Source organism: Nanorana parkeri, unplaced genomic scaffold, assembly GCF_000935625.1.
Source record: "Nanorana parkeri isolate BGI_ZX_2015 unplaced genomic scaffold, ASM93562v1 scaffold1325, whole genome shotgun sequence".
Lineage (NCBI taxonomy): Eukaryota > Metazoa > Chordata > Amphibia > Anura > Dicroglossidae > Nanorana > Nanorana parkeri.
The window spans coordinates 362,888-376,862 of NW_017307593.1; the positions used below are offsets into that span (position 1 = coordinate 362,888).

General features: G+C 39.1%; 1 protein-coding gene across 1 annotated transcript in view; it reads left to right on the forward strand.

The window, feature by feature from the left end:
- Positions 1–12,224, forward strand: part of LOC108797711 (potassium voltage-gated channel subfamily KQT member 1-like) — a 98,865-nt gene extending 86,641 nt beyond the window's left edge. The window contains exons 12-17 of the mRNA XM_018569363.1: positions 3,005–3,128; positions 3,412–3,487; positions 4,019–4,113; positions 5,892–5,938; positions 9,849–9,910; positions 11,878–12,224. Coding sequence (XP_018424865.1) covers positions 3,005–3,128; positions 3,412–3,487; positions 4,019–4,113; positions 5,892–5,938; positions 9,849–9,910; positions 11,878–12,078 — 605 coding nt within the window. The 3' untranslated portion in view covers positions 12,079–12,224. The remainder of the gene's footprint in view (positions 1–3,004; positions 3,129–3,411; positions 3,488–4,018; positions 4,114–5,891; positions 5,939–9,848; positions 9,911–11,877) is intronic.
- The last annotated feature ends 1,751 nt before the right edge of the window (positions 12,225–13,975 follow it).

Below are 13,975 nucleotides of genomic sequence, written 5' to 3' on the forward strand. Positions count from 1 at the left end.
AGTTGGATTCCTTGTTGGCATCCCAAAGGTAAAGACATCCTGTGTCCCTTACTGGACGTGAAAGAAAATAGGATGTACTCGCCGTAAAATCCTTTTCTTGAACTCTATTGAGGGGCTAAAGGCTGTGTTTTATGCTAAAACATTTGGTATTTTCTACAAAAATTGAGGCATGGTGGTTTTAGGAGGGCTTATCCTCTGCAATTTTTTTGTTTACTAGTGGCCAATCCTCCTGTAGGTGGTAGTATAACCCAAGGGTAAAGACCCAAGGGTCCCTTAACGGATTTTATGGTGAGTACAAAAATCCTATTTTACCACCAACGGTGACCGATTAATATCTGACAATTTGTGACCAGCATCAGTGCAATAGATGATATACCACCAGACAGCAACATCATTGCCCATTCCTTTTTGATTTCTCTATCTTATATACCGGTATATATTCATATTTTTTAAGAATTGGTAATTCCCTTTGTTAATAAAGTACACTTTCCCTCAATGTGTTTTTGTTTTTTTGAGCTTGCTTTATTATTCATGCCTGCTCTGCAGAGGAAAGCATACCAAGTTCATTTTGTTTTTCTGTTGTGATGGTTAGTCAGTTTCCTTTTCCTCTTTGGAACTGAAGCCTTGGATTGTGCTTTCCTATTTTTATACTTCTACATGTCACATTTCTATAGTAGTAGAATGTAATTTAATCTGCTTTACACATAGATTTACTCTATCCCATCTTAAACATTTTAATAGTAGAGTTTAATTTTTCACATTCTGCATAACAACAACTGCAGCTAATGATACAGTCAAGGACAGCCAAGTTTCTGTTTAATTGCAAAGGTGTATTAGGAGAAACCCATGATACTCCTAATATAGCAGCAATAAACAGAAATGTTTCTCCTGATGAGTGGCTTTTATAGCTGTGGAAATGTTCATATCAGGGATGATGATGGATGGCCTTAGGTTCCAGTTATTAGCTTTTTCACTAAAGCTTTTTAAAGCAGTGAGACATCACACAACTAATCAGAATTCACTCATCACTGACATGACTGCAGTGTAAAATGAACTCTGCTTGTTGTACACTGCTTGTTGTACACTGCACTATCAGTAGTTGCTCCAGTTTACTGAGAACCTTTTTTGGAGATTTTACTCATATAAAATTGTTTTTCTAAAACCTTACTGGTGCAAGAACACTTTTCACTTGTCTAGTTGTATACTCTTCCATATTGTTACTGTGATTTCTCTTCTGGAGGTTGCAAATGATACTTATCGCTGTGGTGCTATAGAAGAGAACAGTACCAGCAGTCAGAATAACTGAGCATGACATAGGTCGAAGTTATCTGAAAGTTTACTTACAGTGGCTAAATAATAGGTAACACGGATACTAAAGATACATTTCAGGTTAGTCAGGTGTCATGGACTCCCTTGTCCAGTTCATCTCTTTGCACAGATGGGCCAAAAACCCCCAGCATTTTTCATATGCTATATTTTTTCACATGCTAATTTTTTCTGGCTCACGCTGATCAGCTCTTATACCTTGAAGCTCTGACCCAAAACCAGTATTTGGATCAGGAGCTGCTGCATGCTTACTCCAGGCCAGTAACGTAGAAAGTATTGCATTTCAAGAATTTAAACTAAAGGAGTTGACAAGCTCTGATGGCAGCTGTTTCCATTTGCATTAGGGCTTGCTTTATTCCTCAGAGTTAAGTGCTAGATGCTTATCAGGTTTAGTTAAAGATTAAATGTATGGATAACTTATGTTTAGAGAGACACTATCATCAAAATGAAATTGGTGTTCTCTACATGTCTTTAAAAACATTCTTGCGCTTACACATGCTCCTTATGCCACTGCCTTCTGTCTTCTTAGATACATCTTGTTACTTTATTTCTTTCCCCCTACAACACTCCTACAAGTGTGTGTTAGTCTGAGGATCCCTCCCCATCTCTGATGTCGGCATGCTTTTCCACACCGCAGAAGTCGTCTTGTGCTCTGTGAAGATAGTGAAGACAGGGTTGTCAGGAGTGTGCCAGACCAGAAGAGAAAGAATGTAAACAAATCAGTCATGTTAAACCCAGCGTTCACATGACTGCTTTATTTTATGGACAAAGCTGGTGGGAAAGCTGGTGCTCACATCACAAGTGCAGGAACATTACAGAGTATCACACGAGTTACAACTCTGCAGCAGCTGGGGCCACTGCAGTCAGGAACAAGATGGCAGTGGCCAGTTGCAGTGCACAATGAAATGGCATGAGAAATTTATTGGGGATGCGGATGTTGGTAAATGGGAGATATGATTACAACATTTACAATGCTCTTTATTGGTATGATTATATATTTTTTTAAATGATTGTGAGAAGACAGTGAAGGCACTTTAAAACAAGCCACCTATTGCCCTCTGTAGCTGTAGGCATTGTAGAGAAATTCAACTTCAAATTCATAACAGGAGCACTTAAATACTGGCTCTTTTATTTTCCAGCAGAATCTTGGCAACCTGCCAGCCCTCTGATGTAAACACACAGCAGGTGTTTCTAAGCTGTAAGAAACTGATAAATCTAACTTTAGGGTCTTTTGTTGTGATAGTTGAGAGTTAATTACTTCACAGTAAAAGCAGCTAGAGAGGGCAGGGGTTGCTTGTTTTAAAGCGCGTTTAATGCTTATTAAGATAAACTGTATATAATATAGCCTCTCCATAATTTGGGCACAGGTGCTATTTATGGTTAGGGGGATGGCTAAGGGAAGGGGATAGAAGTGTACATGCGTGATCATTTTTGTAGTTGAAAGATCTGTGTTGAGAATAACTGAAAAGCAAGGTACCATCTCTTGTTCTGCAATCCTCCTGCATTGTGACAGGACTTCTTCCCTCATCTCACCTCCAGTCCCCAACCAGTCTTGCTTTTTGACTGCTCTCTGGCTTTTTTATCTCTCATGTTTTCTCTCAGGTATTTTTAGCATAGTAACACTTTGGGGAGTTTACTTATCATGTAATAAATGTATATCTATTTGTTCCCCCTACAGTAACAAAAAAGAGCTTTGGGCTGCTGGATACCGGCACTGGACCTTTCATCAGAACAAGCAGTTTTGCAGATGATGTAGACATGGAAGCAGACACTTTACTGACCCCAATAACTCATATCTCTCAGTAAGCCTGTATTCTGTAACTTTCTGGATCCTTGGGTTTCATGTATAGAAAGCGAAGAAAATGTTGTTGCCCTTACCAGGCAATCTGATATCTGCTTTGTTTTCCTAACCTGCACTAGAGAATAACAGAATATGATTTGCTGTAGATTATACCTCTAGTTTTAACCCTTTCGCTGCCAAGGACGTACGTCGTACGGAGCTACAAAAGTGCTTCCAGCTAGAAGTATATATGGTTACATTATGATGGGCATAAAACATAATTTCACATCTTATAATTGTGTCAGGCTACGGGAACACCATCGAGCAGCAATAAAAGTCATCCGTAGAATGCAGTACTTTGTGGCCAAGAAAAAATTTCAGGTGCGTTTTGTTCACATTACCGATTCTGGGTAAAAGCTAAATAAAAACTACAAAATGTTTGCAAGTAAAGGGAAGCTGTGCCCAAAGGCATATAGGGGGTCAAAGGACTAATCACCAGTATTGGCTAAAGGCTCCCTGCAACTAAACTTTTCCCATTATTGACATGCCTTGTTGTTGAAGATTTCATTAAGGGTTCAACAGAGCTACTTCAAGCTTATAAACAGCTTTACAAATGCAAGCTTGCTGTACAGCCTAGACTAGAGCCTGTGTGAACAAGGGTCTAAATGTCCTCCAGAGCTAATGAACTATAGCAGTGCATAAATGTATCCAGAGCCATAATCCTTCCCTCCTTCTCATGGCTTTTTTAAAATAGTTTATCATGTAGTTTTACAAAAGCTTGCTTTATCAGCAGCTAGTTAACTTTAGTATTTTTAACTGTAATTCCTGCTTTAAGATGATTTTACAACTTCCACTTATAGCCCGGAAAGCATTTGTCACATATTCTTATTGTTTTCATGCTTATATTTGCAGCAAGCCAGGAAACCCTATGATGTACGGGACGTCATTGAACAGTACTCACAAGGTCATCTTAATCTGATGGTCAGGATCAAGGAGCTACAGAGAAGGTGCTGTGCTAGTTTCCTATTGTTCAGTAGACATGGTCTGCATTCCTGCTTGGGTCTGCCTGATAAAGAAGAAAAAAATAAGTCACCTTTACACCAGGCTCTGACAAACAAATATTTAAGATCATTAATGTTTTCCAAAGTGAAATACAGCTGCGGTAACTTTACATTTACATTTTGTACCAGGAACCACTGATTACATTTTATCTTTGTGCCTTTTTTTTTTATTGGAGTTTGCTGATTTTTTTTTTTTTCTTGGAAAAAGGTCTCAACAGTTATGAACTGTAGCAAAATTAGTGTTGGACAAGTTGCTATTTGCAACTGCATCCAGGCCTGAATTTAACCCTGGGGGGTGTATGTACTGAGCCCAACTTTGCCTACCATTGTCAAAGTAATGGTACTGCATTTGTCCTCTTTGCAATTCCCCTCCTGCAGTTGTACTGGTCTCTAACTAAAGAGAAACTATCTGCAAAGTGTGGCTGGCCATACCCTGATAATTTTTTCTTATCCAGTCCGCTCAAATCCACCTTCTTTGGTAAAAGGTGTGGTTGGGGGTGTCTCCCCCCACAGGGCTATTGTCTGAATACCAGAACACTGGCTGCAGTCACTGTGTGGCCAATAATTTTCAGAAGGGCTCCTTTGACAAAAGTTGATTGAAACATCAATTATTGTCAGACAGAGGGATGCCAACTTGGCCATACACTGGCTGATATTTGAACAGTGTATGGCCAGCTTTAGTTTCAGTGTTCCTTATTGCTTCTCATTCATACTTTTCATGTGCATACTATTTACACTGATTACTAATTTATCCTAGATGTTCCTTATGTCATACCATGATGGCAGCTTGTATGTGCTTTTCTATGTCTTTGTGTATGATGTAATATATTCATACCAGTATTTAAAGTGTATGTAAATGCTTAATATGAATGTTTCCTGTTTGCTCCCTTTTGGTCTGTTTAACAAAATGCTTTTGATTAAATATTTATATGCTTAAGAGGTTCAAAAACATACCGGTTGATTCTTCCAAAAAGTAGTGAGCTAACAATGTTGCACTGAAATGTCAAACAGATTTGTCCTGCACAGTTTTCTCCTTGGCCCATAGAACACCTTCCCCATGCTATGAGCGGAGATCATGAGAGGGGTTCTGTTGTATTAACACACTTCCTATCCTAGGGTGACAACCCTGCTCCTCCATAGATACAGTACAGTGAATGAGTGTTGTCGCCCTAGGACAGGAAGTGTGTTTAATGGTACGGTCCCGAGGTAAATAAAAAGACATAAAAGAAAAGTAATTCAGCCACCACATCTAAAATCTGGTAATATGCAGTATACAGTAAACTCCCCATTATCCGGCATTCACAGGGACTGGTAGGTTCTGGATAAATGTAGTTTCTGGTTGCTTGATAGTTACTATTAAAAATAGGTCTAACTAATACCATACCCCATACTATACCATACCATAAACTCTGTATTGACTTAATATTATTATTGAAATACAGTAATTAAAAGCAAATTAAGATAAATAGACACACAATCATTTCCAGGATTATAAATGCCGCAGATCAGCAAAACACAGGGGATTTTTGTTTCTGGTTCGATGAGAGTTCTGGTTAGTTGAATACCGGATAACAGAGTTTACTGTATTACATTTAATACTCCCCACCCTCACCTTGCTTGTTTGTAAAATAGTGTTTATTGTAATGGGGAACGTACTTAGAAACATATCATTAGGAATCATAAGTTAGTATCTCTTATTTTGCATTTGTTACTTTTCTTTGCAGGCTTGACCAGTCATTGGGGAAGCCCTCATTGTTTCTCTCTGTGTCAGGTAATCTTTTCCTATTGAAATATTTATTACTCCAAGCAGCGCCCAGCAGGGAGGAGAGAGACTTTCAGGAGGCTGAGCGGGGCAGGGAGGAGAGCGCTATCAGCGGTGTCACAGGAGGCTCTCCTCCTGCACTGCCCACTCGGCCTCCTGTGACAGGCGAGTCAGGATGGAGAACGATATACAAACACTCAGCAATCAGATGATTGCTAAGTGTTTGTAAATAATTGAGACATAGTATGCTTACTGTCCCCAGTTATGAATGAACAGGAAGTGCTCCACGTCACTTCCTGTTCATTCCTGATTGTGGACATAGTAACTCATACTATACCCACAGTTTGAGTGGACAGGAGCACTCAGTATAGAGGATTCCTGTTCATTCATAACAGGAGCTGCAGAAAAAGAGATTGAGAACTTTGTGTCCTCAATCCCTTTTTCTATTTCAAAAGGGAAATTTCAGTGGTCTGTAAAGACCCCTGATATTTCCCCCATCCCCCCCCCCATCCCTGACTAAAAAGTAAAACAAAAAAAATACAATAAAAAATAATTTTTAAAAGGTTAGAAAAAAAGTTTCAGTTTCGGCGTGACAATTTTTTTTTTTGTCTGAAAATTCCATTTCGGTGCACTTCTACTGAAAACAGTATGTTTGTTTGAATTTGGGTTGGGGAAAATGGTAAACATTCCTAATAAAAGCTAATTTATCCGCACTGCCTTGATGAAAATGAGGGTAAAGTTGGTCAGAGCAGCTTTACAAATGTAGTGAAACCGTTGGAAATATCTATCACCACAAAAGGAACTAGTTTGTTTGTATTTGCATATGGATATGTGAATGTTATTTTGGCATACGAAGTATGAGGATAGGCTTACTTGAAGCAGCAAATTTAACCAGTGAAGGACATGGGGCATATGGCTCCCTAAATGTTTGCAGTACACATGGCATACACCATATTCCTTGTCATGCTTCTGAACATGGTCCAAATACAGTTTAGAAGCTTAAATAAAATATGTAATGTAACAACATTGTTGCATGATATGTACTCCTGTTTCAAAGTATATGTTTCTTTGTCCAATCGGGGACATAGGAATATTGACATTGTATTACATTCAGGTTATATTGTTGAATGTTTCAAAGTATATGTTCTCTTTCCTTCTCACCAATAAAACCTTTTAATTTTCATTACATATCATATTTCTTTGTCCAATCGGGGACATAGGAATATTGACATTGTATTACATTCAGGTTATATTGTTGGTTGGGACACTGGCAAGCAAAAAAACTTTGAAGGGTAGTCCCTGTATAACCAGTCCTGTACCCAGCATGCTTTGCTATCCTTTTTTGATACTTTTTCTTCATTGATTGACTTTCAATATCCATGATATACTGCTGATCGTTTTGCCTCAGTGACTTCACTCAAGAATTCCACACTGCTACTTGAACTAGTCTCTAAATAGCAAATATCTAGACCTGTGTACCCTCTGCAACAGCTTTGGAGGACATACCCCGGCCCTGCTGGAAAAAAGATTGCGGGGCTGGCCTGGAGTGTGACCTTGGAGCACTGGACTCTGCATTGTGGTGCTTTCCAGACCTGTGCGTACAGTGTTTTTAGCCGCAGAGCACTTACTGACTCCAGAGCTGTAGCACATCCTGTGGTGTGACCCAATCGCTGAAGACTCTCATACTGAGACTGGTTGTGATGAAGGATTGTGAGTTTATCTAACAGTTTGTACTATTTTCACAATTCCCACCACCTCCATCTTACTACAATAACCGTTAGGGACGAGAGAACTGAATATGAACATCATCCTTGAGGTGGAGTGTTTGTACACACTTTTCTCCTGATATTCAGCCTAGAGAAACCATCCCACTGCTGCTTCTGAAGCACCAACTAAATATCAGGAGAAAAGTGTGCAACATTTTGTCATCTTACTACAAGATTGGTTGCCTGGCTGCACAGCTCCTTCCCTATTATGGAACCTCTTACCTTGCTTCTATAGTAAAGAATACAAGGCTTGGACCTTCTGTCTTTGTTTTGATCAGCTGGTATTTACTGGACTTATCTTGTCCAAGATTCCCTTAAGGGATTAAGGAGTTCTTTACAGTGTGGTTTTTTTTTTGTTTTTGTTTTTTAAAGTATGCTGCTTCAGATTATTTGTTTGGTCCCTGGCTCTCCCCTTGGTTGTTCTCTGCCTTTGCAGAGTGTTCTTCCCCATTTAGTTGGTTCCTTCAGATACCTCTGACGTGCGATAGTCCTATTTGTTGATGTTGCCCATCCCTCAGTTGGACTGGTTTTGGATATCCCTGTGGATGATTAAGGGAATAACATTTTTATACTTGCTATAAAATCTTTTTCTTTGAGTCAATTAAGGAACACGGGTGCCTCCGCTTTTGTTTTTGGCCCTATGTACTGCTTCCTTACATAACTGAGGCCTGCTTGGTAGAGAAGGGGTTTTATAGAGGGCTGACCTAACTAACTGTTTTTTGTTTTTTGGTGTCCCAGCCTCCTGTAGGCAGTAGAATAACCCGACTGTAATACAATTTCTAAATTCCTGCATCCCTCAATTGACTTGAAGAAACATATTTTTTACAATAAGTACAACAATCTTATTTTTAGACCCAGTGACCTCATTATTGGTTCTCTGTGTTTCATGTTGCTGTATATAGCTCCCTGAAAACATCACAACGCCCTACCTTGGTACTCGTCTCAAGAGCTCTCGGTCCTGATGCAAATAGTGGAATGGCCCTTGGGAGGAGTTTTGCAAATATCAAAACTCCTTCATGGGCAGAAGCTTGTCTAGGGCTGTAGGTGTATCTCTGCAGACTTCATTTGCATGCCCTAGGTAAAGCCTACGTGTGGAAGACAGAACTGAAGGACAGTCAGGCTGGGGAGGAAAGACTTAGATGATTCTGGACATCATCCAGGAAATATGGTATGATCTACGTGATTTGTTGTGGTTTCCAATGCACACTGTAAGAAACTTTTCACCACATCAAAAGAAAGCCTTGTTTACTTTCCCCTCTCAAAAAAATGCATTTCTTTATCTTAAGTAACAGCAAAGTTATCGCAGAAATGTAAAAATTGCTTTGGTCCATAAGGGGGTGTACAGGTGCAAGAGCTAAAGTAGGTAAATTATAATATCTCTACCCAGACAATGTCATGTGACCTCTTCTTTACTATTTGTACATTTTAAGCAAACAAATTGCAGAATGTAATCTGGTTTGAGTTACAAATCTGTTTTATATACAGGCAGTCCCCGAGTTACATACATCCGACTTACATCCGACTCCTACGTACAAACGGAGGCTATTACTGTACAGCAGGGGTAGTTGTAATGCTACCACGCTCGTGCTGACGAGTAGTGCCCGCCTTTTTGGCTCTGGTTTGTAGTACTGTATGTACATTACAGGAAGTTGGCTCTTGTTAGACATGCAGACGAGGGGTGCCCACCTCTTCTTCCGGGTCACTGGGAGGTTTTTACTGCTGTCTGTATCCCCAATAGAAAGATTTTATCTCACGTCTTGTCCTTGAGACAACAGGAAGTGAAAGGAAATCTACCCCTAGGAAGGGAAATTCACTCCTGTAAGGGTGATCATTGCAAAAAGGTGTCTCCACTGAAGCTTTATCACCAATTCTTGTTTCCACAACAACCCAAAATTTTCAAAAAACACATCAAAACAAACTTTACAGGGGTTAACCCTTCCCTATGCTATCCAAAACAAACAAAAAAATACATTTTGGCTGGAGTACCACTTTACATTTTTTTACCTGTTCCAACATGCATACAAATTCAACATAAGAACAAACCTACAGTCCCTATCTTGTTCATAACTCGGGGACTCCCTTTACAATAATTGAATGCATTTGTACAGTTTAAAATGCAAATTGAATCTTTAACATGTTTCTGTTCTCTCCAGATAAAGTGAAAGATCGCGGTACTAATACTATTGGATCAAGATTAAACCGTGTAGAAGATAAGGTAAACCCCTTACCCCCTAACACACACTCTTTGATGAAGAAAAGTAAAATGGATTATATATCAAGGATATATAGCATCCAGAAGTGATGCTGCAAAACCAGCATTTTTTCTGTACAGAAAGTTTATAAGAAAGTACAGAAGTTTATGATTACACAGAAGACAAAGGACAAATACCTATATATAAGATTACAATTATTCTGTTGCAATTAATAGTCACAATTGCGCAATAAATGACATGTTATATGACCACAAATTTTAATTTAAGTAAGATTATCAATATCCAATTTCACACATGCATCTGGTCAATGTGTTTCGTCGATTTTTACACGGCTTCAGGACCACCAGTGGTCTAGTAGTAAATGGATAACGTCATAGCTACATGTATAGAATCCCATAGAGAGAGGGGTATGCAGGGGTTTGCTGGGGGGGATGATCCTCCTTACCACCAACTTATGTTATGAAATTCGTTGTCCTGGACTCTACCCCAGCTGAAATTTAATAAGCTATCCTTCTCTCTGCATGAAGAATTATAGCCAGACAGCCCATTCACCCTGTTTGCAGGAACTCAGAGTAGCATGGTAAATTCTCCAGATGCTACCAGGCTGGGCAGCAGAAACTATAATAAAAGTACATTTTTTGTAAGCCAATCTATAGGCTCTTTTGATCAGGTGGTGGAACAGAATAGAGGAAAAGCAAAAAAACACCGGTGCCAGCACCTGCGACTTGTATGCACACAAACTAGTAACACTAGTGATGCAGCTCCCACTGGTCAGGGCAACCGACAAACTGGAAAACATAAAGCAAAAAGGAGCGCCTCCATAGTGTAAAACAGTATTTAATCAAAAAGAAGGCACAGGGCTCAGGCTGTACTTTCAAACAACTGTAGAACACAGGCATTTAAGAAGGATGGGTAAACGAAATCACGAACAAAGACGAGCTGGAGTATTGATGTTAAACCAGAGTCTTCTGCCCCCAAGCATTCCACGGGTTTACATGTTTCGGGAGCAACGCCCCCTTCACCAGAACCTGAAGACTTTGGTTTAACATCAATAATCCAGCTCCTCTTTGTTCGTGATTTAGTTTACCCATCCTTGTTACATGCCTGTGTTCTATAGTTGTTTGTATGTACAGCCCTAGCTGTGTGCCTTCTTTTTATTAAATGCTGTTTTACACTATGGAGGCCCTCCTTTTTACTTTGTTTTCCAGGTGGAACAGAATGTTTAAGGTCAGTAATTATATTTTCTGTTGGCGTTTGATTGTGACTGGTGGTGGGTGGTCAATGTGCATTATCTATAACTATGACTCGACTGTAGTGGTGGTGCTGAGGCTATCAAATGTAAATATCTATACTAGTGCTCTGTGTTGTTTTGACACCTGAGGATCAAAACATTGTGTATAGGCATCTCATTTAATAATCCGTGTACAGAGTGTTACAATTTTGCACATTGCAGTTAGCTGCAGTAAACTTATTTTTTCCCCAATATTTGCCAAATAACCCCTGGGTAGTAATAAATAGGCTTGTGCTTGCCCCCTTAGCATTTTCTTAATCAATTTATACAGAAACATTTTTCCAGTTTTGTTATGTGTAGCTTCGGGTTGGGGGAAAAAAAAGGAACACATTTAAAAGAAAACCTTATTTTATACATAAACCACGTTACCATATTTTGTGCCATAAACACATGATAAATGGGACAAATGTTATACCTAGTATCTTCAGTAACACTTAGGTTGTAAAGGAAAAATCAATTTAGTCTTTAAAATATTTAAAAATAAGTCCATGTATATCCCCCAAAAAACAATAAATGTATCATGTTGTTCTAACCTTGACAGGGTTACTGCTGAGTCAGTAGCGTTGTAACTGAAAGTAAAAAATTGCTGTTAATCTCTATGGGGTTAGTAGGTGTGATAACTTTTGTTGTCTTATATCTCGTGAGATTGCAATGTTAAACATGTTTTTGTCTTTTTAGGTAACCCAGATGGACCATAAACTGAATCTCATATCTGACATGCTTCAGCATCTCGTTTCCAACCAACAGGGAGGTCAACCAACAAGCCGATCACCTCACAGAAGCAATTCCCTAAATAATGCAAATAACCTGTCAAGCAGCACCCTTCCCACCTATGAGCAGTTAACTGTGCCAAGAGGAGCCCAGGATAATAATTCTTGACAAACAGGTGGAGGAGCAGATTGACAATGGTTACCATATAAACTGGTTTACTGCTGTACTCCATGCAGGAATTCGTTATTTTAATAAACGCATTTTAAATGCAAAGGATCAAATGAATGATATAATTAGACTGACTCGCTGCTATCTATAGGTATGCAATACTGGAAAGGATGCTCAGCTAACCTTTTGCAGAATGGGTTAGGTTTTGTTGATGGCCGCTCGATGGGAAGAGCAAACTCTGGATATGTAGTAGATGCGATTTTAAGTGTAAGGAAGCAGCAAAGTATACTCAGCTTATTCTCTCATTGATGATTATGACTAACTTATTAAGTGGCCATATAGAACTTTGGTCTTGCGGAAAAAGTATCGGTGTCAGAATGGAGCAAACACTATTTTTATGTTTTGTTTTTTTATGTAGCTGCACAGTTATAGAGTGACTCCACCCATGGAATTGGTGGGTGGGAAACAGGGATTTGATTGGTTCCTGGGACATCAATGGATGAGGAGATGACTCCATGTCTTTGGCATACCCTCTGCAATCTGAGCACAGATATTGAGTTGAGCTACCATTGTTACTGGTCTAAAAAAAAATTCCACCTCTTCCTAGGAAGAACATACCAGAAGACAGGTAATACTTTTCTGTATCTTGAGCACTCCAGTGGATTTCCATAGCGATAAAAACAAAATCACTTTGGCTGGTGACGCGAGTATCTCGGCTTGTAAATTGTAGAGATCTGGTGGGGACAAAACCCTTCCCTATTTCCATCAAAATAAAAGAAATGCATTTTGGATAGATCTGCCTTTTACAGAACTCGAAAACCAAACTTTACCTTTTATATAAAAGAGCCAATGGTATTCACAATGTCAATGTAAAGGGCTGAAAGAGGCTGACAAGGTTCTGTCTGACCGAGTACCTGAGAGGGGTGGCTGGACAGGAACAGCTAAATGTATAATGTCACTGTAAGGTGCCATTTTTAACTCTAACTTACTATTGGGGGTATGGGGCACATGAGTACAGTTTCCTCTCTCCCACTGTCTGATGCCAGGCTGCAGTGCTTGCCTAGCTGAGTGCAAGTTTTGACTCTCTGAAACTTTAAATTCACATGAAAATTCTAAGGGTTCTTTCAGTAGGGAGTAGGGAGTGAGATAAAGGTAAAAGCAGGTATCATAGCTGTGCCACGGTTTCATTTTGTTTTCTCTTTTGCCCAAGAAGGTCAGTTTATTTTTCTTTTATATAATTGAAGTGGCATTTTAGGCTTACTGACTCTTTGATTTTTACCAGCAGACATGGCCTTTTGAGAAGGATAGATATTATGGGTATAGCTGGGTTATGAGTAGAATTCTTGTTAGAATTTGTGTTACTTTTATTTCTTTTTTGATTTTTACCTTTTTTGTAGCATAAACTAGCAAAGGTGTGTCCAGTTAAAGTGGTAAGAGCATCAGTGGTGGTGGGTTTGCAGGTGCGGTAGTTAGAACAGACAGAGGAGGAGGAGGATGATGAGTTTGAGTGGCAGTGTGTATGCTCAATGGTTGAGTGAAAGTGTAATGTGAGAATGAAACTTCTAACTTGTCTTTTGTAATATTATGAATGTATTAGACGTTCCACAACAAAATACTTTTTTCTTATGTAATTTTTAGTACACCAACACACACCTACTGGGATTATAATTCTGTCCTATTTTGAGATTGTGTCTACACCAAATAGCTGCAAAGCCGATCAAAGCAATTGAAAAGTGTCAGAAACTCTACTTTAAGAGGCCACTGCTCCACATCTTCTCCTTACAAATTATAATACTATACTTTACCAGTATAATTGAAGGAAGACTCTCAAATTTGAATCTGTATTCATTTTAAATACCCCACACCTAATACAGAGAGAAAACACATGTTTTCTTCA